Genomic DNA, 24,117 nt, shown 5'->3' on the forward strand with positions numbered 1-24,117 from the left:
TTTTAAAGTACTACAGTGTACACACTACTACAAAGTTTTGAAAGTTCAGTGTAAACAGAAAAACATTCCATGGTAGTTTCACTTACAAAACAACAACCAAAAAATCTCTGTTTTTTCCCCCGTTATAGAAGAGGTAGAAGGAGAGCCGTGGACATCTATTTAACAAAAAACGAAGGAAGTGAAATAGAAACGAAAACTGAATTTGATTTATATGGTAGTGGTAAATTCAGAATTACATTTTTTCAGTATTTTTATAGTATATTTTATGTTATATTTTCCTCCATGGCTTAAAGAAACCTGGAAAATCATGAAATCATGAAACCTTAAGTAATATGACACTAAAATACTTGAGGTATTTAGAGGAAAATTAGTACAGACTATATTGGAGATCCTACATTAATCTTCACTCTTAATTTAACAGTTTATATCATGTGTGAATATATAAGCTGTACTCTTTCTGACGTACTCACTGTCATGTACACAGGGTCCTTCTCTTTCTGGACAGCGTTAATACAGAAAAATGCATTTGTTGTGAAGCTTCACTCTAATACAACACAGACTCTGTATAGTACTTTGGCATTGTTCTGGATGAAAAGCATTACATGCACGTAAGCTGTGTCATTAAAAAAACAATCAAAGAAGATTAGAAAGAGTGAAAGAGAGAAGAAAATAGTAGCGCTGGAAAGAAAATAACGGTATTGAGAAATAAGCATTTCATATTCCTAGGCGTTCAATGTCACAAGATTACCAGTGTGAAGTAGCTGTTCATTTTATTTGCTATTTCAAAACGAACCCTCTTTGTGTGCACAGATGTTCTGTTGCACCTTAGGATTAAATATAATTCATGGCTACTGAAATACCAGAAATAAACCATTTCCAATAGCATGCAGGAAGAGTCACAAGGTTGACTCACAAATCAGTATTTATTTATTTAACTGGTAGCCTTATTTCCCAAGTTCTTAAGTCTCAATACCTTCTTGTGAAATTTCTCCTGTTTTAAAACAGGAAACAAAGGAAAAAATGTAATTCCCAAACACTACTATGCTGAATGACAGATTACTGTCTCCACTTCCTGGAGAGCTGATTCTTCTGTTTCTATACAATTGCCAGAATTCACTGTACTGCTATCAGGAAAAGTGTCACCAAAATAACTTACTGTTTTCAATATAATATTTTTGAAAAATATATTTTTAGTAGGTGAAAAATTTTAACAGTGGATCTAAAGGCAATTGCACTCCTCTTATTTCTCTGATCTTTAATTATAGTGACTTTTCTCCAGCTTTACTTCCAGGTCCCTCCCTATTAACGACCCTAGTGCAGTGTTACGTTGTCTGTCAAACTGTAATAGCTTCTTTTTGATCCTTTTACTTAGTGTAGGCTTCAATTTCCTACTGACCTACACTGTGCCTGGAGAATTGTTTTTTTTGAAATGAAGTTGGTTTACTGCTCTGTGTTGCAAATGCCACTCTAAACAGTGCAAACACATACGTTGGTCTGGCTTATTCGTGTTTCTCAAATCCCCTATGTTATGCTCCAGTAAATTTTACCACAGATTCTTTGCAACAGGCACATTCCTCTCACCCAAAGCTTAATCCTTTACAAATAGGCTCATGCAAACATCTTGCTTCTTGGTATCATTTTCTAGTTTATTTCTGTATCATGGGGTAGTCATTCTTGCTGTTGAATGTATTAATACTTTTCATTTGAAAAAGGCTAAAGGACAAGCAAACAAAAACAAGTAGGTGTATAAAAATTAAGATGGATAAAGTCAGCAAATGGAACTGATAATAGGACTTAGTCAGTAATTTCAGATACCATGCTGTGTAAGGAGGGTGTAAACTAAGGTATTTAGACTTTTCCTCAGCTGACGAAGAGCAAATGACTGGACCAAAGTGATCGCTGATGTAAATGGTTAAGATCTTCCTTGCCACAAACCTGACTCACTGAACTATGGATAACTCCAGTGCAACCACATAACACCACAGAGCAGGCATCAGGAAGAGATGCTGCTGCAGAATGTTGTAAACAGAGGATTTGCACACACCGTAATTTAACTGGTATGCACAAAGCTTTCTTTGCCTTCCTCACGTAAGATTATTTTGTTTGCCATCACTTCAGGACTGATACCTTTACTTACAACAGAATAAAAAAGTATACTGCATAAAGTCATAATATACATTATCAGCAGTAATAGCAAAGAAATTAAGCTGAGCCTTAGTCTGTTTCTACTAAATGCAATAGTAAAACACACTTCAATGATACAAGACTCCATGAACTGTTGAAGGAATTGAAGCCAATGCCACACTTCAGTGATTCTTTATTATAGTAGTTGTCCAAAACTATATTAATAAAACATGTATTTAATTCATCGGTGATTTGGGCTGGGGTTCTCCAAGGTATAAATAGCATGACTATAAACAGTCCAGTACTGCTAGTTTCCAAAAAGTCTGTATACTGCCTTACTTAGCACCAGTCTCATATTTAAAAGATAACTCTTTCTCCTTCAAACTTACTATTGCCTCACCCAGCTGTCACCATTCCTCTGTATAATATTTGTTTTTCATCCATCCTCATTTCTCTCCAAATTCTGACTTTTCTACTCATAGCTTCAGAAATCCTGGGCCTGCCTGTTTTCTACTTGTTTTCTGCCTGCGGCATTAGCCCAACTCTGATAGGAAGATAAAACACCTAAGGCCAGTCACTCTGCTGCAGAAACATATACTATGATGCAAAAATAAACAGGCTTGGTGATATTGCTGCAGATTAAAAACATAGGCTATAAGGCATGCTCCAGCAAATAAGACCTTAAATAAAATATTAGTCAATGTAAGACAGGAGACATTGCACTTGCTTTGGCTGGCCCCAGGAAAGGTTTGAAATCCAGAATGTTTGCAAGACCTGGCAGCTAACATCCGTGTTGTCCCTGGATGTCACTTACTTACAAATGTTTTCCCTAGTGGCAGGTGATGTCTAGGCTCCTTTAGGAAGGACCTGGAGGATTTCTGTTCTCAGTAATGGGACATCACTTCAAGGGCAGATGGGACAGACGGCAGCTACTCAAGAGCATGGTACATGTACCCTTCGGGGTGCTTGGCCTAAGAGAGCACCAGCCGAGCTGCTTTGGCACAGGCAGGTGCCTGCTTCCTGCATAGAGTCAGTCACTGAGGGTAATTCAGGCTGTGTAAAGGCAGTTCTGTTTCTGGGCACTGAACAAAAGGTCATGGAGCACCCATAGGACTTGCCTGGAGCATGAGGTATTTAAGGGGTTATTACGACATTTTTACGTATTTTATCAGTATAAGTGAGGTTCACATAGTAAGAGCACACTACAAAAACGTAGAAAACTCTGCTATACCTTAGAGTGAATCAGAAAGCTATTAGTTTTTAAACATAGAGGCATCCTGTGTTTAAGACAAGAATTTAATGATAACATCCTCTAACAACCTTCTTTGCACCCAAAAAACTCTACAGATATGTCTGCATGCAAATGCAGTGATTTGCATAAAGTTAGTACCATTCATGAATTTCATGTATTTTTACCATTGTTAGGTTCCTTGTAATGGCAAGAAATTGCTGGGATTTGTCAGGTGCCTCAGTAGTTAACAGATACAATGTACTGTATATACATTAAAAATAAAAAAAGACGTGCATTACACATTTCTACTGTTAATCCTACTTTCTTTCATGCTGTAAAACCACAGGTAGAGAAGAGAGAAGATCTGTTAATACAGCCCTAGCTTAATTATGACTTAATCATACCACCTTATATTGTAAAAGGTTCAGTGTTTGTTTTTAGGAGAACAAAGATCTCTTAACGCTTTACATGGGGAAGCATGAAAATAAAAATTTCACTTCTTGTGCTTGAAATGTGTTTGAAATGGACAACCTAGAAAACATCTAGGTAGCTCCAAGACATTCTGATAGTACGATGCACTCCATATAATCCTATTCTCTGTCTTCAGAAACTTAAGAGATGGTATGGAGAAATGCAGTGCCTGTGGATCTCATGAGCTCTGCAGAGCACTGATTTTAGTCAGTGTTATTAATAATTCCATTGCTTATATACGGCTCATGTTCTGAAAAACATAAACAGTGTATATATTTTTTGCTCAAAATTATGTACTACATTAATGTAGTACATAACCTGGGTCAACTTTTTTTATATATATTTTCCCTACCTGTGGTTTTTGAACCTTTTTTACCCTGTTAGCACTGTATGCAAAACCTCTGCTGACTTCCAAAGAAATCTTACACCAAGCAAAATCTTGAACCACTGAAGTCAATGTTATCTTTCCCAGAGACCTTGCCCCTAGAGAAATTGAAGTATTTATCCTATTCTGTATCTGTGAAAGATTTTCTCTATTTGGAGGTATACTGTACGTATACTGGTTTTAATTCTGGGGAGCTTTCATTCCTACAAAGAGCTCATTCTTCAGAAATTTAGAACAGAATCATAATACAGCCACAAAACATGGACCAAAGTAGTATGAATTGCAACTGATAACCTCAGCAAAAGCAGATGGCATTTCACTGATAGTTTCTAGAAATCCCTTGGGATTGCTTTGCTATTACTATTTTTCCACATAAAGCATTAATAAAAGAAACATTTTAGAAGTGAAATTCATGGTACAAATTCTTGAACTAATCTCACTGACGCCAATAGAATTACAGAGATTAATTTAGTTCTGTAACTGTCAAGGAAGGAAGCTGTTAAAGCAAAGTTACGGATATTTGTGTGTCTTTATTTTTTGTGTGTCTTTATTTTTCTTGTAATAAAAGGACACAAAAATATACTCAGTTTGGATCCATAAATTGGCCTAGTAACATATCTAATCTGAAATAAGTATGATTCACCTTTCATATTTTATTATACCCTTCACTAATATGCTTATTACAACAGATATCTGAAGGGCTGTCATTAGGTTTTTTTCATCATTTAATGTAAAATATAATGAAAGTTATTTTTAGATCTCATGTATTCAATATTCAGAATGTGTTTCCTATATAAAAATGCAGAGATTACGGAAATTCTTTAGAAATACGGTCTTGGCTTTGTTTTTGCATGTTTTTCTATGGTATTGCACACTTTTTTGGATATGTCACAGTATTTCCAATCAGCCATTAATAATAGGTTTAGCAGTTGTTTCAACCTCCCTCAAAATTCTTGTTCCCATTTTTATTCCATAGAAGGTAATTTAAGGATCCATCTGCAAACACTTGCTATTCAAAGCAGTGCTTGCTACCATTAATAGTCCTTGTGAAATAACGGTAGCAAGTTCTTTACCTAGTACTGGGAGTCTGGAGGATTGGAGCTTAGGTTGCAAACATTTGTTTAACTTTGGGAGGACATTCAGACTTCCCGTGTTTCACACGACAAGTATATACTGTGTTCTAAACTCCTGCATTCAATTTCTGACCCTGCCTCTGACCAGCTGTATATCCTAGAACATGTGCCATACTCCCTCCATACTTAAATTTACCTAGATTTAGAACAGAAATAAAAATTGTCCATGGGTGTCTGTGGATGTAATGCCTCACTGGGCAATCTAAGGGCTAACTGTGCTAGTAACAAAAATGCCCTGAGGTCTTCAGTAGAATTGCACCCTCTGAAAATTCCATGAAAAGCAATATTTTCAAAAAGATCTCATCCTACTCTGCATTTGTGAGTGGACATCACATCTGTAATTATCACTTATTTCTGTAGCAGCAGTATCTAGTGGTCCCACTCAAGGACCCATTACACTAAACACTGAAGAATAATGTCCTTGACTTCATGACAGTGCTACAAATTGCAGATTCCCTTGATAGTACTAATATTTATGCATCATTTTGTCCATATAACTGTGCTTATATATTGAGGCATCTGACTACAGGTTCCCTATATAGCCAATAGGGAGCAGGTGTATTCTTAAATTCTCAAAGGTCTTTAAAAACGGAACACGTTCTTCTAACTTAAGCATGTAATTTAGATGCCTAAAACTCATCTTTATCCCAATTTGCACATTCAGGCAATTGAATACAAACAAAACAAAACAAAACCCTTAGGCACCCAGTTCAAAGAGGTAATCTGGAAAGGAATCATCACAGAAAGGAGCAATGACTCTGAACCAACCAGAAGACTGTATAAGTACCTATGCAATCTCTTCCCCTAAGCTCCCTACCATGTTTCAACTTTTTGTTGATGAGCCAGATGAGAAGCAGCTCTCTTCATTTAAGTCTGATCCAAAGTCCAATGTTTCACAACATTTGCTTTCTCAAAGAATCAAGCACATTTTTTACATTTAAGAAATCAAAAATAAGAAATAGATGATAATGGAAATGGTAGAGGCATAAAATATGTTCTGCTAAAGCAATGGCATGTATTCCAAGTTTAGACAAAGCAGACATACAACCAAGGCATTTGGCCACAATAATTTTCACTCTCCATTTAAAATTCTAGTATTTATCTGCTCTTCTGCATTTACCCAACAAAGCTCCATTCTGCTTTCAGTCTGATAGACACACATGCAATGATTTTCAGTTTACCTGAACAACAACTACATTAAAAAGTCTTTTATTTCACAATTGCAAACTAACATTAGAAAATTCCAAGACAAAGTGTACAGCATAGAACAGACTTGCTAAACATCATTTTCAAATTGCAAAATTGTTGGAAGATACTGAAGACACGTAATCTAAATTCAGATTAGGGAAATTAAAATGTACTGAAAATTTGAGCACAACAATCTGAAAATCTTTATATGATACATTTAGACAAATAAATACAAACACATGCCCCCAAAAATGCAAAGTTCAAGCAGCTTTGCAAAATGTCTCTCAGAATTCACATTCATACCTGCTAGTGAGGGGCTTCCAAATGCCTGCACATTAAAAAACAAATAACCCCTCCCCACCAAAATCAGCAGCAGTGTATGAGAAATGGCTTTTATGACACTTTGTAAAGGGTGTCCTATTCCATCACTGTTTCTGTCATCCTAATACATGAATGCAAGAAATAGGAACTAATTCAGAGAGTATTAAACAGTAAGTTTTATTGAAATTTATTTTGAACCAGGCAGAAGATTAAGATACACAATAAAATACCACTATACTTGTGAACTTAAGCTTTATTTTTATTTGCAACCACACAAATCTTACTTCAGTAACTTTTTATTCCTCTGATTTTGTCTTCATGTTTTTGAATATAGCTCTAAGCCAAATGTACTAGGCTACCGAGGAAGCCATATGTGGTCAAATAGCTACCACAACTCTGTACAGCCTGGAAAGTTAGTCTATATCTGTACACTGTTGATAGATACATGCAACAGCAGTTAAACATATGTACTATGTTCTTGCTGGGAACGTAAGTCAACTTTCCAAACTTCTATCAGACTATTTTTCCTGAACAAATATCTTCTAATGGCAAATGTGATAGAAATTTCAACACTTTCCACTTAAATTAGAAGTTAAATTAAAAACACTTGAGCAGCGATTCTTCTGTCAAAACTGCATGGCAAATGAAAGTGTGCTCTGAAACACACTTTTGTACTATATTAGAAGTAAATATATGGAAACTTCTGGAGCTGGCTATGGAGCTGTATTTCTGTGGTAGCTCTCTGATGTCCTGCCTACTGAGCTACTTTCGTAGGTAACGATAAACAGCAACTACTATAGCATTTATAGGACTGGTGCCATGACTTATCAAGGTCTTGCACACTGAAAATAAATATCAAGCATTGCCAAACCACTATGATTTGAGCGAGTGACTTTGGTAAAGTTCAAATACTGCATTATCTGGCTGAATCTTTGTTCTTTACTTGTATAAAGCAATTCATGGCTACAAAGATTCACTAATACAGAATTTAGTTTAAAAGCACCTATTCCAATTTTTCTGAATAGGAACATAAAGGAAGAACCAACTTCAGTCTCTCAAAACCTGTAAAAATAGAGATTATGATAATGTCATCAATATAAAGCTGCCACACTGTTTTTCTCTGACGCATCTTTCTTTTCTGACTGATAATACTGCATGAGTGGCTCTCTGAGGACTTCTTCATTTGTCTGGGATTTCCCAATATATGGCAGCATGATCAGAGCCACTGTACAGGGACTACAAGCAAGCCGCCACGTGTTAGGAAAACCTGCGACATACCCACGGACCTTCACATAAATTGGTGACTTTTGGGAAACAGGGGATTGACTGCACAGCCATGACAGCCTGTGTATGTGTGACTGCTCAGGCAGTTTGCCTTACTTATGTTCCCCATTTTCTGACCTTGAAGGAGACTGCACTTCCTGTGCCCTCATTTGAAATTCCCCATCTATGTATTTTGCCAATTAATTTTATAGCTTAGAATCAACATAATAACATAGGTTGGAAGGACTTCTGGAGGTTATCTAGCCCAACCTTCTGTTCAAAGCAGAGCTAACATCGTTAGATCAGGTTGTTCTTGGCTTTGTCCAGTCAAGTTTTCAAAATCTCCAGCGATGCAGATTCCACCATCTCTCTGGTCTCTGTTCCAGCACTCAGCCACTCTCATTGTGAAGAATTTTCTCCTTATATCCAACTCCAATTTCCCTTGTTGCAACTTGTGATCATTGTCTCTTATTCTTTCACCAGACACCTCTGAGGAGCATCTGGCTCCATCTTCTCCACAACCCTCCTTTAGGTAGTATAAAACTGAAATTAGATCCCACCTGGTCTTCTCCTTTTCTAGACTAAATAAACCCAGCTCCCTAAGTCTCTCCTTGCTTGGCATATGCTCCAGCCCCCAACCATCTTAGTGCTCCTCCACTGCATTCTCTCCATTTTCCTGACATCTCTCTGACAGTCGGGGGGGGGGGGGGCAAAACTGGTCATAACACTCCAGATGCAGTCCCATGAGTGCTGAACAGAGAAGTATAATCACTTCCCTCAACTTGCTGGCTACTGCCTTGCTAATGCAATTTTTCTTGCTGCCAGGGCACACTTCTGCTTCATGTTCAACTCATTGTCTACCAGGACCCCCAGCTCTTTTTCTGCAGAGCTGCTTTCTAGCCAGCCAGCCCTCAGCCTGTTGCAGGGGTTACTCCATCCTAGACATGGGACTTTGCATTTGCCTTTGTTGAACTTCATGAGGTTCCTGTCAGCCCATTTCTGCAGCCTGCCAAAGTCCCTCTGAAAGGCAGCTCTGCCTGCCAGCAGGTTGACTGCTCCCCACAAATTGGGAATGAGCTGGCTGAAGATGCAATGTGTCACACTGCCAGGTTGCTGATGTGTGAGTGGTTTCTAGTTAGATTCTGAAACACTGACCACCACCATTTGAGCCTGACAGTCCAGATAATTTGTAACCCACTTTGTAAGTCCACCTATCCCATCCATACCGCCCCACTTTGGCTCCAAGGATGCTAATGAAAACTATGTTGAAGGCCATGCTGAAGTCAAGTGCTCCTGCTCTACTCTCATCCACAGAACCAGTCATTTCATCTTAAAGGTAATCAGGTTGGTCAGGCATCTTCTGCTGAATGTTTCCAATCACCTTCCTATCCCTTGTGTGCCAGGAATCAGCCTCCATGAGAACTTGCTCCATAACTTTCCCAGGGACTGAGGTGAAACTGACCAGTCTGTAGCTCCCTAGATCCTCTTCCCTGTTTTGAAAATGGGTGTAACATTTGCCCTTTTTCAGTCTTCAGGGACCTCTCCTGATCACCACAACTGTTGAAAGACAATAGAGGCCTCACAATGACACTGGTCACCTCTGTCAGCACCCTTGGAGTCAGGCTGTCTGGTTCTATGCATTTGTATATGTCCAGTTTACTTAAGTAGTCCCCAACTCACTCAGTACTCTTCTACCTTAAGTGTTCCTTACAAATAAAAATGTCCCACACAACATAACTAGCAGTTGAAATGAATTATATTTAACTAAGTAACAGTGATCTGACAAAAAGAGGTACTACTCACACTAGCTTGTGCAAATATGCAGGATATGACTGTGAATAGTCTTTGCATTTACTGGCTCCTAGTTTACTCAACAGCTCTCTCCATTATTGGTGGGTCCATACAACCATGAGTTCTGCTCAGGTCCCTCTCATTTGAGAAACAAAAGCATAGAGGTATTTGTTAGATGTTACATTTGGGGTAACAAATAATAGTCGTTTGTAGCAAACCCTGCATAAGATCTGTCCTCCTCCCTCTACTTTTCTAGAGTGGACAGCTAAATTATCACTGGCTGTCTAACTTAACATTTTATTGAGATGAATGGAGCCATCCACAGCCCTACAAATTATCTCAGTAGAGCAGGATATTCGCAGCCTATGCTATGCACACTTCTAGTGGTACACAAGCCACTTTAAAAAAGGCAACGATACCACAGAAGTATAAATGTTAGCACAAAACTGGCACATGCTGTTTTCATGCTCAGGGGAAAAAAAGGGGTTGGGAAGCTTTGATCTATAAATTTCTACAGTGTGGTAGATGAATGGCTACATCAGATACTAAAATATCACCTTTAAGGTGACACTATGGAGCATGCCAGAGAAGTATCCTAGAGACAAAATGTACTCCCTTGACCATTTTTAATCATACTGTCAACTAACAGATGCAGACCTTGTTGTCACAAGCATTCAACTTAAGGAAAGAAGAGCTCCCTCAGATCCAGTGCAGCAGTTTAAAAATGTTACCACTTACAGCTGCTTTCCTACAAACTCTTAGTCAAATACTTTCACAGCTGAGCTGTGAAACAGCAGTCTCCAAATGAATAATAAACAGCTGGGAATTGTAGCATCCTATATGGGAGGACTTACTACTACTTACATGGGAGGAAGGAGGGGAGAATGGGAAGAAAGGAAGGAAAGCTCTAATCATTAGCTTGTTTTAAACCAAATTCCTTCAGCTAGCTAGGCAAATGCCTAGAAAAAACTGTATGTAGCTTTATAACCACATGCCCACTCGCTGGCTGAGAATAGCTACCCACTTCTAGGCACAACAGAGTCCAGAGATCAAAGGATCACAGTAGAGGAAGCCTACTGGAAGACCAGTTTCTTTCTGCACTCAAAATTGTCTGCAACGGCTTTCTGTAATTTGATAGTCTCTTTTGTGCATAGTACCAGCAATGCTACCACCCAGAGCCCCTGAAGCTGCTGTAGAGCAAGAGCGAAGACCTCCAGAACCAGCCTCCTTTTCTTTAAGCCCTCATGTCCTTCTACACACTAACAAACCCTTCTCATACACATGGTGCTTGTTCATTTTCTCTGACAACTACTTAAAGTATTTTCCATTCCTTTTTATTTAGATTTATTTTAAAAAGTAAGAAAGAAGTGAATCGGGTCAGCATTCAACAAGTTTAGAAGAATTAGGAGGAACCTCAGACTTCAGATAGTAAAGTTAAAAGGTGAAGCTGTTGAATATAGCTCTGCAGTTACCAAAATAAAAAAGACTTCATTAGTAACATATTTAACTGTTTGTTCTAAAATGGGCAGTGTAAAGACATTATCTAAAAAATTAATAACATTAAAAGAATGCTAAAATCAGAGCTAGCTGGGAATTTTTGGATGAAACATTCTTCATCAGACAATACTGATTTGTATCATTTGAAAATGAGACACTAAACAGATATATTCTCTTAACACTTCAAATGTGTATACAGAGACTTTCCACAGGCGGGTAGTGGAATGAATAGAAGGCATACCAAGACATACTCACTTCTGTATATCCATTTCTGAAGCCTCATTTCCACCACTAATAATGTATTTGTCAAAACTGAGGCCCATCTAGAAGGTATTTTTGAGTAAGCTTCTGTTAGATCGAGTTTTCAAGTCATACTGAAATACAAACAAAAAAGAGCATCTGATAGTTGGTAGTGCAGTGTTGTATCATCATTAGCTGGTCCAGAATCAAAGATCTGGATTTGAATTTCTCATATCCTAAGCAAATGCATAGATGTCTCATCTTTTCAGGGTGGAGGAGGAGAAAGAGGAGCTTTCTTTCCTACTGTTTTTTTAATATATATATACAAAATATATTGTTCCACTGCTTCCCACATTTTTAGATCAAGTAAGAGTTGATGTTAGTTCACCCACCTTGCCTCCCTTGCTCAAACAGATCTTCATTGGGCTAACTATTCTGAACTCTTCTTCACCAAAACTAGAGTTATTATTTTACAATGTCATGTTTTTTGCAAAATATTTTTTCAGGTAGCTGTAATGCTAATTGATTCTGGCTTCCTAAATCAATTTTTTATTGTAGTGATAGGAAAATCTACCAATATCATTATAATAAAGTCCAGAAAATCACATTCAATAAACAAAGGAAAAAAGAAAAAGATGGCATGTCATAATCTTTTTTTTTTTTTTTTAATGAGAACCAGTAAAATTTAGAAACTGCTGGTCTAGGCCTTCTGCAATTCAGCTGAAAAATGTCTAAATTGTTTATACATATTTCACATTTTTGAGGCTTTCTTCCCAACTACACAAACCAGATCAACTGTATGAACCAGGCCATTCTCTAGAATCTGGAGAACAAGATAGCAGATTCAGAGATGTGCCAACAAATGGTACGTGTGTGTACCAACTATTTCCACATGGGTTCTGAGAAAGGACGCTTTCACAAGAAAGTTTTTCTTTACTGTTGATCAAACCAGAATGTTGGCCTTAAAGGAGTGAATGCAACCCATTCATAATAACAAACTTGTGTTATTCTTCCACGGTCACCTTTGTTTCTTAAAAGTCTGAAGGACTGAATCAACAGAAAACAATACCTGCTGGGATAGGTTTTTCCCCTCAACTTTTCCCATCTCTTCAATTTTGTATGTGGTATTGCGACTGCTGAACAGATGTAATCTGTAAGCATGCTATTAACAATATTATATTTGGCTTAGAGAGTGGTTTTACGCACAGAGTGTTCACAGAAGCAAGCCATGCTCTTACTAACAGCATGCACTGCTTGGAAGCTCTCAGCTCTCTGACCAACAAGCTTTTTCAGACTGTGCCGTAGCAATTTAAGAGACCAGCACCCTCAGCTATCTGCAAGGACTCTCTGAGAGTCAGGTCTCAGCCCCTCCAGTTTACCATCCGGGCTCTTAGACCAAATCTGTTATCAGCTGTCACTTCAGCTACTATGCCAGCCTGCAAACTGGAAGAGCACAAAGCAGACAAAGTTCCTCTTTGGACAAATGCAGTACTAACACCCAGCCAACTTTTAAGAGAGCAATCAGCTAAGACCAGTACAGCCGAGCAGCTGTATCAGCCCTTCTTCTCCTGCAATTTTAAATCTCAAGACCCAACTGGTAAGAACTACCAATTCCTTCCTATTAAAAAAAAGAAAAAGGCGGAGGAGCACTGAAACCACACGACTCCCCCCGTACGCCAGCCACCTGGGGGGCAGTACGCAGCGGCCATCCCTGGCCGTTGAGACCGGCTGGGGCTGTGCGAGGCGCGCGGCCAGGCCGCGGGGAGGCCGGCCAGGCTGCCCTGCCCCAGCCCCAGGAGCCGCTGGGAAGGCCCAGCCGCCCACGGCCCAAAGCCTGGCCCCTTGCCCGCAACCCCCGGCCGGCGACACAGCCCCCCGCCATCCCCCCCCCGCCGCCATGTCACCTCCCTCCAACGGCGCCACCTGGGGCGGGGTGGGAGGGGCCGGCGGCCCGGGGGGCGGGGCGGCCCCACCGCGCAGGGGCGGTGCCGGTCACGTGGGCCGCCGCCGGCCCCGCCCCGCTCCAGCTCCGGCAGCGGCGGCGGCGGGGGTGCGCGCGCGCGCGGGCGTTGCATCTGGCGCCTTCTTCGGGGCTCCGCGTCGCCACGACAACCGGCCTCGCCGCGGCGCCTCTGCCATGGTGAGCGAGCGGCGCCGCCCGCCGCCGCCCGGCCTCCCCCCGCCGCCGCCGCTCGTTACGGGGGCCGGCGCGGCGGCTCGGGGCCCAGGGCGGGGAGCGGCGGCGGTTGGGCGGCGGCGCGCGGCAGGTGGCGGTTGGGCGGGCGGCGGGTGTGGCGCAGGCAGCGCCTGCCAGCAGGGCCGGGCGGCGCCCCCCCGCGGGGTGCGCGGGGGGGGGGGCACGCGTAACGTCCGCACATAGGCGGCGTGGGTATATACCGTTGGGCGGGGGTGGGCGCCGTGCCGGGCAGGTGCCTCTGTGCGGCCTCGGGGGGAGGGTGGGGTGCTCTCCGCTGTAGCACAGAGGGAGAGATAGGATGTGCGTGTGTCCGCGCACAGAGCGGGCGGGGTGTGCTGCCCCCTGCACAGCACAGGGGGAGGGAACGTGCGTGTGTCCGTGCAGGGAGCAGGTGAGGTGTGGCGGGGTGTGTTGTCCCCTTATATAACATGGGGGGGGAGATACCGTGTGTATATGTGTGTGTAGACCAGACGGGGTGTGGCGAGGGTGTGTTGCCCCCTCATATAAAGTATAGAGAAGGCCAACGTGTCAGTGCATAGAGCAGATGTAGGGTATGACAAATTGGAAGCACGGGGTGCTGGGGTGTGGTGTGGTGCTGTTTATATGCTGGTGCATGTGCAGAAAGCGAGGGTGTGACCTGGGCTGTGTGTGTGTGTAGCAGATACAACGTGTGACCCGAGTGTGATAATTGTGCGTGTGTGCCAGTGTGTATATCTGTGTGCAAATGTGTATTTGTGTTGTAGATCAGGGGTGTGACATTGTGTGCAGGGATATAATGTGGCATCATATGTATGTAGTTATGGCTGTATACAGCTGTGTGGTATGGGCTGTGTGTATGTGTGCATATAGTGAACGCTGGGTGTGGTATAATATGTGGATTTTTTTATAGACCTGTATGCTGTGGCTGTTGCAAGGATTATCTCTCCTTTTATATGTATGTAGCAGATAAGTGATATGGTATTTTGTGTGTGTGCAGAGTGGCTATTGCTTGTGTATAAGTAAGTATACATAGCTATGATGGCTTGATGCGTGTGCACACATATCATGCAGTATCACACATATCATACAATATGTTTGTTGTATGTATGTGGTAGGCATGGGGTGTATTGCATCTGTATGTGTAGAAGGTGTGGCATGGGATGTGTGTGTGCCAAGGGTGCAGCAGAGGAGGAAGAGTGACCAATGTGTATGTGGGGAATATGTGAGGATACGAGACAGCATGTGCATGCATCAACTGAAAGATGTGCATCATTATGTTGTGAAAGGAAGAGGATAAGGCGTGGAAGTGGCAGTGTGTAGGGACAGATACGGCATGTTTAGAAGGGGTGTTGGTATGATCCCTGTTTTCAATTAAAAGTATCTGATGCTTCCTTGCTTCACAGCAGTAGTTTTATACAGGAAGAAGGCAGAGTTGCCAGCTTTTGACATGTGTGCAGAGGCATTGTATTTTGAGGCAGACGATCACTTGTGTATATGATCACTATGTATATATGTGTGTGCATGTGTGCATTTGTGTTTAATGGTAGTAGGTTTCCTGTAACTCTTCATATGTGGAAAAAATAAGTGCCAAATCTTATAGAGGGGAGGAAGATGTGTGTGTATGCCTATGGTGTTGTCCTAGGTTCATGCTGAACCTTCATTCCTAGTAACTCTTCTTTTTCTTCTTCCTTTGCATAAAGGCTTGTTCATGCTGCTTCCGTTTCTTCTCTGGCTCTTTGCCTTTTGTTCTTTCCTGATCTTACATGTTTTGTAGCTAACAAAACAACCTTGAAAACTAAAATGTGAGGTGAAATAAAAATCTGGATAGATTGTGTGGGCTTGAAATACACTTCTATGTACTATCATGTTTTGGAGGTCAATGGATTTAGTTTGCAAAGGTTTTGTTTCAGAAATCTCTGCTGTTACAAGGAAGAGTAAAAAACAGTGAATGTGGCTGCTGATGGTGTAGTATTGGTGAGGTGGTTGTGACAGGACTTAACAACATGTCCTACTTTACACCAGTAATCCATCACACTGCATATCTTAGCTTCTCTGATGTGAGATATCTTAGAGTCTAATATGGATTTATCTCATGTTCTAAACTTAGGAAAAATTACAGACTGACCAACAATGAACAAAAAGTTTTACAAACAGTTTTACAATGTAAGTAAATGTCTTCCATTTAATGAACTTCAGAACCAGGTATAAAGTTTTCCTTTGTGGTCCATTTTGACGTTTCTCATTAGGTATCTTCAGCAATCTAAATTCAGAAGGCACACAATTTGCGAAGAACTGAATAGTTGCTGTGACTGCACAGGTAAAATCTCATAAATTATACCAGATAAGCCTTACTGCAGTGCATATTAAGATTCTGATATTGGGCAGCTCCCTAGTTGCACTTGACAGCTGATAGGAAAAGGATTTTTTTTTTGTATGTTTCAGAAGCTTTACTCAGTGAATACTTATACTAGAATCATTTTCTGTTACAGGATTAACCCTGCTGAGGTTGTTCTCTCCCTCTTATTTCTTCGTGGCTGCATAGTTCAAAATAAAAGAAAGATGAGGAAGGAATTATTTTTGGCCAAGTAACATCAGACCTTGTAATATAGGGTATAGAGTATTCCTACATTGTTCCTACAAATCAGAAGAATGATTAGCTTGTTGATAGCTTATTTTGACAGAAAAAGTAGACTGAAGGATTTAGTGATCTTAATTAACTTCGGAGATAACATGGGGGTAACAGATGTGGAAAGTTTAAAATTAAAGTCACATTTCCATTGAAGCATAGCAGCTATTTTTAAGTTAGAAAAGTAGTACTAATCTTAGCACTGTGGCAATATTGATCTGAATGCTTAAGCCAGGAGAAGGCTACACATTAACAGTATTTCAGCTGTTTTGTCAATTAGAAATCAGAATAACTATAGGAATTTGATGTAAATTGTTATCAACTTGTATAATAATTCTGGTATTGTTTTTATTGAATCAGAAGTGCACATAAATCTGATATGCGAAGTATGACAAAAACATACGAAATTGTGATATCAGAGTTTCTCCCTCACAGCTCAGACCGCAGTTAGTTCAGACAATAGCCACAACGTTCACTTGCATTCTTTACAACAACCTGCTTAGGAAGTTTATTCATAGACTCCATGGATATCTCCATTTCTCTTTTTATGTTTTAGCGCAATATCGTAACTATTACAATTTCTGATAATATTTGAGGTAAGTATTTTGGGTGACTTCATTTGAATATAATCAGGTTGGAGTCCAGTCCTCTGAGCTCTTGCAAATCAGCTTTCCCACTTCAACTTTTAACATGTGGTTAGATATTCTAATTGTGAAGATTCTGAGAAGGAAGAATGCGAACACAGAATAACTTCTAAATGACAAAAGTCAGACTCTGCTTCTTGCTGCAACTTGCTGAGGTACCATAAAATTCAAACTGCCGTACTTTATTGCACTAGAAATCTACCTAAATCACTGTCTGATTGTGGTGAAGGCCAGTATCTTGTATTTAACAGAATTGCTGCAGCAAGGCTTCTCAAAATTAGAATTCAGCTTTGTTACCTGAGTGTTAATATGCTATCCAAAGCATTTGTGTTAAGAACTTTTTTTTTCCTAGTAGTAGCTATTTGTTTGTCATGCCTTTCTGATCCACCCCTTTATCCCAGACTCTGAAATAAACCAATTTTATTGTTAACAATGCTAATGTTAACAAGAAGAAGTCTTTACCCATTGTTAAAATGGAAAAAGATAAGTGTAAGGCATTAAAGGTATGTAATGATGGACCTAAAATTCACAATACACTGGTATTTTCTGTGTCAAATCCATGTTTATTTTTCAGGGTTAAGAAATTACTCATATCTATTTGTCAAACTTTAAATAAGTTTCTCATTTGTAAGCTTGAAAATTTTTATTGATAGTTTGTGAAAATCAGACTTTCCTCTCTGATTGATTTTCATCATGCTACGAATGTCTGAGAATGTGTCTATAGTGTGGTTTTACAAGGGAGCATGAAACTGAATTGATTATCTTTGTGATGAGACAAATTTTAATTTGAATATGCAGTCCCTATGAATGACATTGTGGTGGAAGCTGCCTTAGACTCTGCTGCAGTATTTCTGCTTTGAGTCACAAAGTTACTTGAGTAGTCAAAGGGAAGTATCTTTTCCAGGAATTTCAAACGTACACTTTTGCAGATTGCATTTGGGTCTCTGTTTTGTGCTTGTGGAAGGATTTGTTATTTACCTGCTGGAAAAAAAAGGCGTAGCAGTATCTGGAAGAGGCTTATTTTTGCAGGCTGCAGTGCTCTCCCTTCCCCTGCTTCATGAAAACCAGGCAAAAATGCAGTGCAGAGTTAAGCATTTAAAAGGACTAAAATAATTTCTGTTAGGTACAAAGAGATAATAAAATGAAACAATAGTTGCATTTTTTAAAATACAGGGACAACCCAGTGGAGACAGTCCACCAGAGCCAATCTCTAGAGTCATCTTTGCCTTGGAGGAATCACTACATTCATGCTAGAGGAGGGATTGAACCTGGAAATGTGCCTCTCTCTGGGTTTGCACATTTATGATTACTTAGAACCACAAGTTGCTGCTGTGTAGCCCACAAGAAAGTGTCTAAAAGTTGGTATGAAATCCCTTCCATTAAAATATTGGCCACACCTCATGGTATACTCTTTTTCTGTCACAGTGTTTTCCTGTATTCTCTTTCAGGCAGAAGAGAATAATGAACTGTTTTCTCTGGAGTTGATTACTGTTCAACTTGTTAGCCAGTGTTGTGAAAAATTAAGTCAATAAGGAGACAAGACATCATCAAATCCGCATAAATATGAAACTGTACCAGTATGTCAGGTTCTTCTGTCTCCAGAGGTTGGAATTGAGGTCAAAGCTTCACTGAGGAAAGGCATTTCCATATCATGCTTAATGTTGTATAGTTATTATCTAAATATAAAGGGGCATAAGGTTTTACTGTTCATATAGTTCTGAAAATGATCATCTTGGGCAAAAGTATCAAGGATAGTTTACTTCTGCAGTGAATGCAGGAAGCATGAATTTTTGCAAATATCAACAGTTAAATGGATGTCCAGCTTCTCCTCTAAATCTCAATCTCTTACCTTTCTTGGAACAGTTTAAAAAGATGTTTTGGAAATGGTGCTACGATGCTATTTCCTTTGAAATAAGTCATAATTGCCACTTGTAATCCTGAAGAGGTACCTCATTTAGTCTCTTTTAACTGAAAGTTTTTTATTAATTATACATTGCATATATGGCTTGTGTAGTGGCAACACAGATCTTGTCATCTCTTTTCTGGTTCCTGCTCTGAGGAGATTGCCTGGCACAGAAGGCTTGCTCTTCTTAATACTTAAGACTTCACACTCTCATTAATAAGACAGACATTTGTTCTGACATAGTGTTTGTAATGCAGATCAAGCACTGCTTGGAAAGGGCTTCATGGAAGCTGTGGAGTCATTTTTATAATGAATGACACCTTTTAAATCACAAATATAATTTTGAAGAGCAGTTGTGTTTGGGGGGAAAATCTCCCCTCCCCCCCCCCCCCCCCCCCCCCAAGAAACAAAGATGCTTAGAAGGGATTCAGTTTCAACCATGCGTCAGGACTAAAGATCTAATTTCATTTACTGCTTAAACTAGTAGTGTAAGAATTGTCCTTCTGGATGTGGCATTGTGTGGTTGGAGGGAGGACTGCAGTAGCCCAAATTAGAATGATGTAAACTCCTGGAGAAATGGATCTGCAGAAGAATTTCCATTTGCATGCTGTGGGAACATTTGTCCTCTCTATCCTCATGCCAGCAGTGTATTAGTTTGTATGATAATACTGGAGCCTGGGAATAAAACTAGTCATGTATTTGGTGATAAGAACAACTGTATACAGAAGTGATGGTTCAGAGCAGGAGTTTTGAAATGGCCGCTCCTAAGGGTTCTTACAGATTTGTGATGTGGATTAAATCTGAATGGCTAAAACTGAGCAGCCCCAGTGATGCAGCCCACTTCTGATATTCCTAACCAAATGGCAGTGCACTAAGGCAAATGAACACCTGCTTTCCTCTATTCTATGAATGACATTGTGGTGGAAGCTGTCTTAGACTCCACTGCAGTTTTTCTGCCTGAAGTCACAAAGTTACTTGAGTAGTCAAAGGGAAATATCTTTTCCAAGAGGTTCAAACTTACACTTTTGTAGATTGCATTTGGGTCTCTGTTTTGCACTTGTGGAAGGATTTGTTATTTACCTGCTAGGAAAAAAAAAAAGGGTAGTAGTATCTGGAAGGTGCATAATTTAGATTTGCGATGGGCTAAAGTTGACAGCTTTTTAATCTTCTGGATTTTAATCTTCTGCCACAGGTCTGTTGCTCCTTAGGCCTGCAAAGTAGATGATACAAGTTTTCTTGCGTACCACTTTAACAGTCAAATCTTCACATTACTTTGGTTGAATGCTTTATTTTCTAGGAATAATGTATAAATGCTTCATCATGTACTCTTTTTATTTTGGAATGCATAATCTTAAAAAAGAAATAAAAGTAAAGGACAAATACCTGAAGAAGGAAATACTCAGTTGTTAAAATGTTTAAAAAAACAAAATGAAAAAAACCTCCATCAGTTAAAGTCTTAGCAGGGAGTATATGACTAAGGGATGGAGCTCCCCTTCAGCAGGTGATGAGGATTAAACCTTACCATATCCATTTTTAAATCTGTCTTCTTACATATATTTAAAGAAAATTGTGTTACAGTTAACTTTTTCCAAACTCCTTATTGTTTAAAAAGTCATCTTCTGAGCTTTGCCCAGTCTCTAGTCATCAGGGATTAGGTAAGAGACTTCTCTCCCTCTCTCCCTCTCTCCCTCCCTCCCTCCCTCTCTCCCTCTCTCCCTCTCTCCCTCTCTCTCCCTCTCTCTCCCTCTCTCCCTCCCCCTCTCTCTCCCCCTCTCCCCCTCTCCCCCTCTCCCCCTCTCCCCCCCTCTCCCCCTCCCCCCCTCTCCCCCCCCTCCCCCCCTCTCCCCCCCTCTCCCCCCCTCTCCCCCCCTCTCCCCCCCTCTCCCCCCCTCTCCCCCCCTCTCCCCCTCTCTCCCCCTCTCTCCCTCTCTTTTTCTTTTTTTTTTTCTTTTTCCCTCTCTCCATACATACTTCAGGTTTCCTGTTCCATTTTTGGTAGTGGTTAGATTGAGATGCTTTAAAAAGCCAAAGAATGGACTAGGTGGATCATAATCTGCATGGAGTGACTATTTCCTGCTAGAGTGGTCTTCCATGTAGCTCCCATCTCTGACTACAAGAGACTGAAGACTAATAATGTCAGGGGGAGCAGCACTTGCAAATCTTCCCCTCCCCCCGCCCCCCCCCCCCCCAAACAGTAGTATAACACCTGTTTCAATTGGTTGGGTATTGGATTAAGCCTAACGTCTTATGTCATGCAGGCTACCAAACATCAGTTAGATGATAGTGGGTGTTGATGAAATGCTACCCTTCAGCTGAGTTCTAGGCCTGTCAATAATTAGGGCCATTAGTAATTCCCCAAGCCATTGGCTTTCCCCTTTATAGTTTTCCAGCAAGTTAATTTGAATGTGATGACTATTACACTCAAGTTCCCTGAGGACAGTGTGCATTTCCTGAAAGGTTAAGACAGTACTGCTGAAAAATTCAAAAAGCTTTTTCTGTGGGGTTGTTTCATACCTCTTGGTATATCAGAATTTATAATGAAACAAAAGTTTGAATAAATCTGTGTCATTGCAACTTAAATAATAGTGCTGGTAAGACAGCAGTGTGTGAAACTATATTTAATATGTGGGACTAAATCAGAGGATTGTTTTCTCTTTGACTTGCTGGAAGAGAAGATAAGTCTTGCAGTAAGCAGCTGTCAGTCTTGTGTCAGTGCAGGTAACAAGTTAGGCTAACCTGTTAGGCCTTAGCAACTTGATTGCTTGGAATAGTTGAGCAGCTCTTAAAAAGGCTAAATTGGTGATTTCCAATTTTCTGTTGTCAGAAGGTGACAGCCCTTCCAAAAAATGCACAGGAAGGGGTGATGTCAGCTGTTCTGTCAGCTGGGAATTGGCTGGTATGTTCAAGACAGCGGATAGGATAGTCTCCAAGCTCCTTCTGCTCTGTGTTAAGAGACAGATGAGTTGGAATGGCCAAAGGCCTCAAGGTAGAGCTGTGTGGCCAAGGGGATTAACACTGAGGCGTTCATGAATGACCTCGATCTTGCTACACAATGAAGACAGGGTCTTGCAGAGCCAGATGGATGCCCTCCAGTAAAATGATGTAAATGATGTGGTCTGAGTACCAGTGCTGGCAAAACAAGAACGATGGCTTTTTTGGAAGGGAAGAAAACTAAGCGGCAAAGTGAATAGTGTAGCCAGCTGGTTCTGCCTGGCAAGTTTTATTACATTGGCCAGTGCTCACCCTGGGGAAACTTTAAAGGCAGTATGGCCCTGGTAGGCAGCCCTAGGTCGGTGCAAGACATTATGGAAAGACAAAGATCTGTCTGGACGTGTGTTAGATGTCGTTCTCTGAAGCTGAGACTTAGCATTTTAAGAGGGCCAATGCGTCAAGAACAAGAGGCTTTTGGTATGAGGTGTTAGTTGCTTTTGATCAGTCAGCTTCAGGCAGTGCTGGAGGAGGCAAGATCCTTTAGAAGATCAGTGTAAAAGATGCAGTAGCTGTCTCAGCAGTGAAGAGGAAGCTTACTGCCTACTGAAGGCAATGTACTGGGCTCTGGTAGAGGGTATCTAGCCATGGAAGTGGTTAGCTGCCATGAGAGGAAAGAATTGCTGGGATTTTAGTCTGTGCAAAATGAAAGCTGGAGAGGGTGCAGTGAGGAGCTGGAGTGTAGGGCTGACAGCCTGGAGGGCAGATAGTGTCTTTGTGTGGGAGTAAAAGACTCTACCACCTTCTGACTTCACTCTCTGTGGCAGCAGAGTTACTGGGATTATACAGTCTTTGTGCTATAAGTGGGCTTGGTTTCTAATGAGGTTGCATTTTGATGTTTAGCTTTGTGTTTCATAATTCTATCCATTATACAGATAGCTTTACTGTAGGTTCAAATTTAACAAGTCTTGTGCTATCAGCTGTTGTGTCCTTGATATCACTTATTTCAATTCTGTTAGCAACACATATTATCCATTCTCTTGTCTAACACTCTCCTTGTTGCCTAGATACAGCTACTAGATTTTGCTAGATTTTGCTACTTGCATAGCGTTAAATGATTCTGCTTGTATGCCTAAGTCTACTGTATTAATTGTTCATCTCTAGAGGAAGCATCAGCTAGCACTGATCCTCTAACCATTAGGAAGCAGCTTGTAGTGTAACATACAAGATAATCTTTAATTTATAGTAAAGAAAGATTGTTTTCCTTTTTCTTCTCCCCCTGCTTTCCCTGCCCCGCCCGTGGTTGAATATAGGGATTTTTAGTATGCTGTTGGTTACTTTAGTGTGCTCATGAACAGCTCTGGTGGCAAAGCTGATCTGCTCACTTTCTTTTCACTATAGCAAGAAGCAGTTTCAGTAGCACAGCAAAGGTGAAATTGCATAGGCAACAATTAAGCCTTTCCACTGAGGAAAGATGTGCAGCAAGCTGGTAGGTTTTGTTTGGTGACAAAAATATGCGCATCAGGGGAACTGATTAAAACTTTAATTTTATTTTGTCAGGATTTTCCTTTGAAACTTCTAGTTCTTATGATGCCTATTACTGCATAAGTTACACGAAATAAATACTGTTCTTGCCAGTAAAAACCTGAAAGACTACGTATAGAAATGTTTACAATGTAACTAGCAAGTATGCTGTGTCAATAACAGGAGAAGGGAAATGCATGGATTTTAATTTTAAACTACTGATTTGGCGACATTGGTGACATTGACCCAATCTTGGGTTGTATTCTTGACCTGATAAGTATTTCAGCCATATTTTCAGTATATATCTTCTTTCTCTTTTTGTTGATGATGTGTGGGGTCTCTCAGACTTCCTATTCCCTCTCTCCCACACCAACATATATTCAGAGGTGCTTACTTCAACACCCTATTAGGCAAAGTTATTTTTGAGAAACTGACTTTAATAATTTTTGATTTGAGAAGTTGGCAGGTTGAAAGCCCTCTCATCCACTCTGATTTTAGTGGAAACTAGACACCTAAATATCTCTGTGGAACTAAGCCATACTGGCTAATCTGCTAGCATAGCTGTTTCATGTGTAAAGGATATAGTTCTTTATTAGAGGATTGAAGAAAAATGAGAATTTCACAACTGAAAAAAAACTATAGGCTGTCAATAACATTTAGTATATAACCTTA

The 24,117-nt window shown here is 40.4% G+C and overlaps 1 protein-coding gene and 1 long non-coding RNA gene across 5 annotated transcripts in view; one reads left to right on the forward strand and one right to left on the reverse strand.

Moving 5' to 3' along the window:
- Positions 1-6,537: 6,537 nt before the first annotated feature.
- On the reverse strand, positions 6,538-13,573 carry LOC112983910 (uncharacterized). The gene is made up of 2 exons (XR_010387685.1): positions 11,660-13,573; positions 6,538-10,043 (listed from the first exon to the last, which is right to left on the reverse strand). It is a non-coding gene; the product is annotated as an uncharacterized LOC112983910 (long non-coding RNA).
- Positions 13,574-13,648: 75 nt separating this feature from the next.
- The window catches only part of FBXL2 (F-box and leucine rich repeat protein 2), a 55,146-nt gene continuing 44,677 nt past the window's right edge, over positions 13,649-24,117 (forward strand). For 3 of the 4 annotated variants that reach the window (XR_010387686.1, XM_064506456.1, XM_064506457.1), the window contains exons 1-3: positions 13,649-13,784; positions 15,928-15,983; positions 16,067-16,137. Coding sequence is in view for 1 of the 4 variants with exons in the window: in XM_064506458.1 (XP_064362528.1) it covers positions 13,782-13,784 (3 nt within the window). In the remaining 3 variants the exon portion in view is untranslated. The remainder of the gene's footprint in view (positions 13,785-15,927; positions 15,984-16,066; positions 16,138-24,117) is intronic. The other variant, XM_064506458.1, reaches the window with a different exon arrangement.

This window comes from Dromaius novaehollandiae, chromosome 2 (genome assembly GCF_036370855.1).
Source record: "Dromaius novaehollandiae isolate bDroNov1 chromosome 2, bDroNov1.hap1, whole genome shotgun sequence".
Taxonomy (NCBI): Eukaryota; Metazoa; Chordata; class Aves; order Casuariiformes; family Dromaiidae; genus Dromaius; species Dromaius novaehollandiae.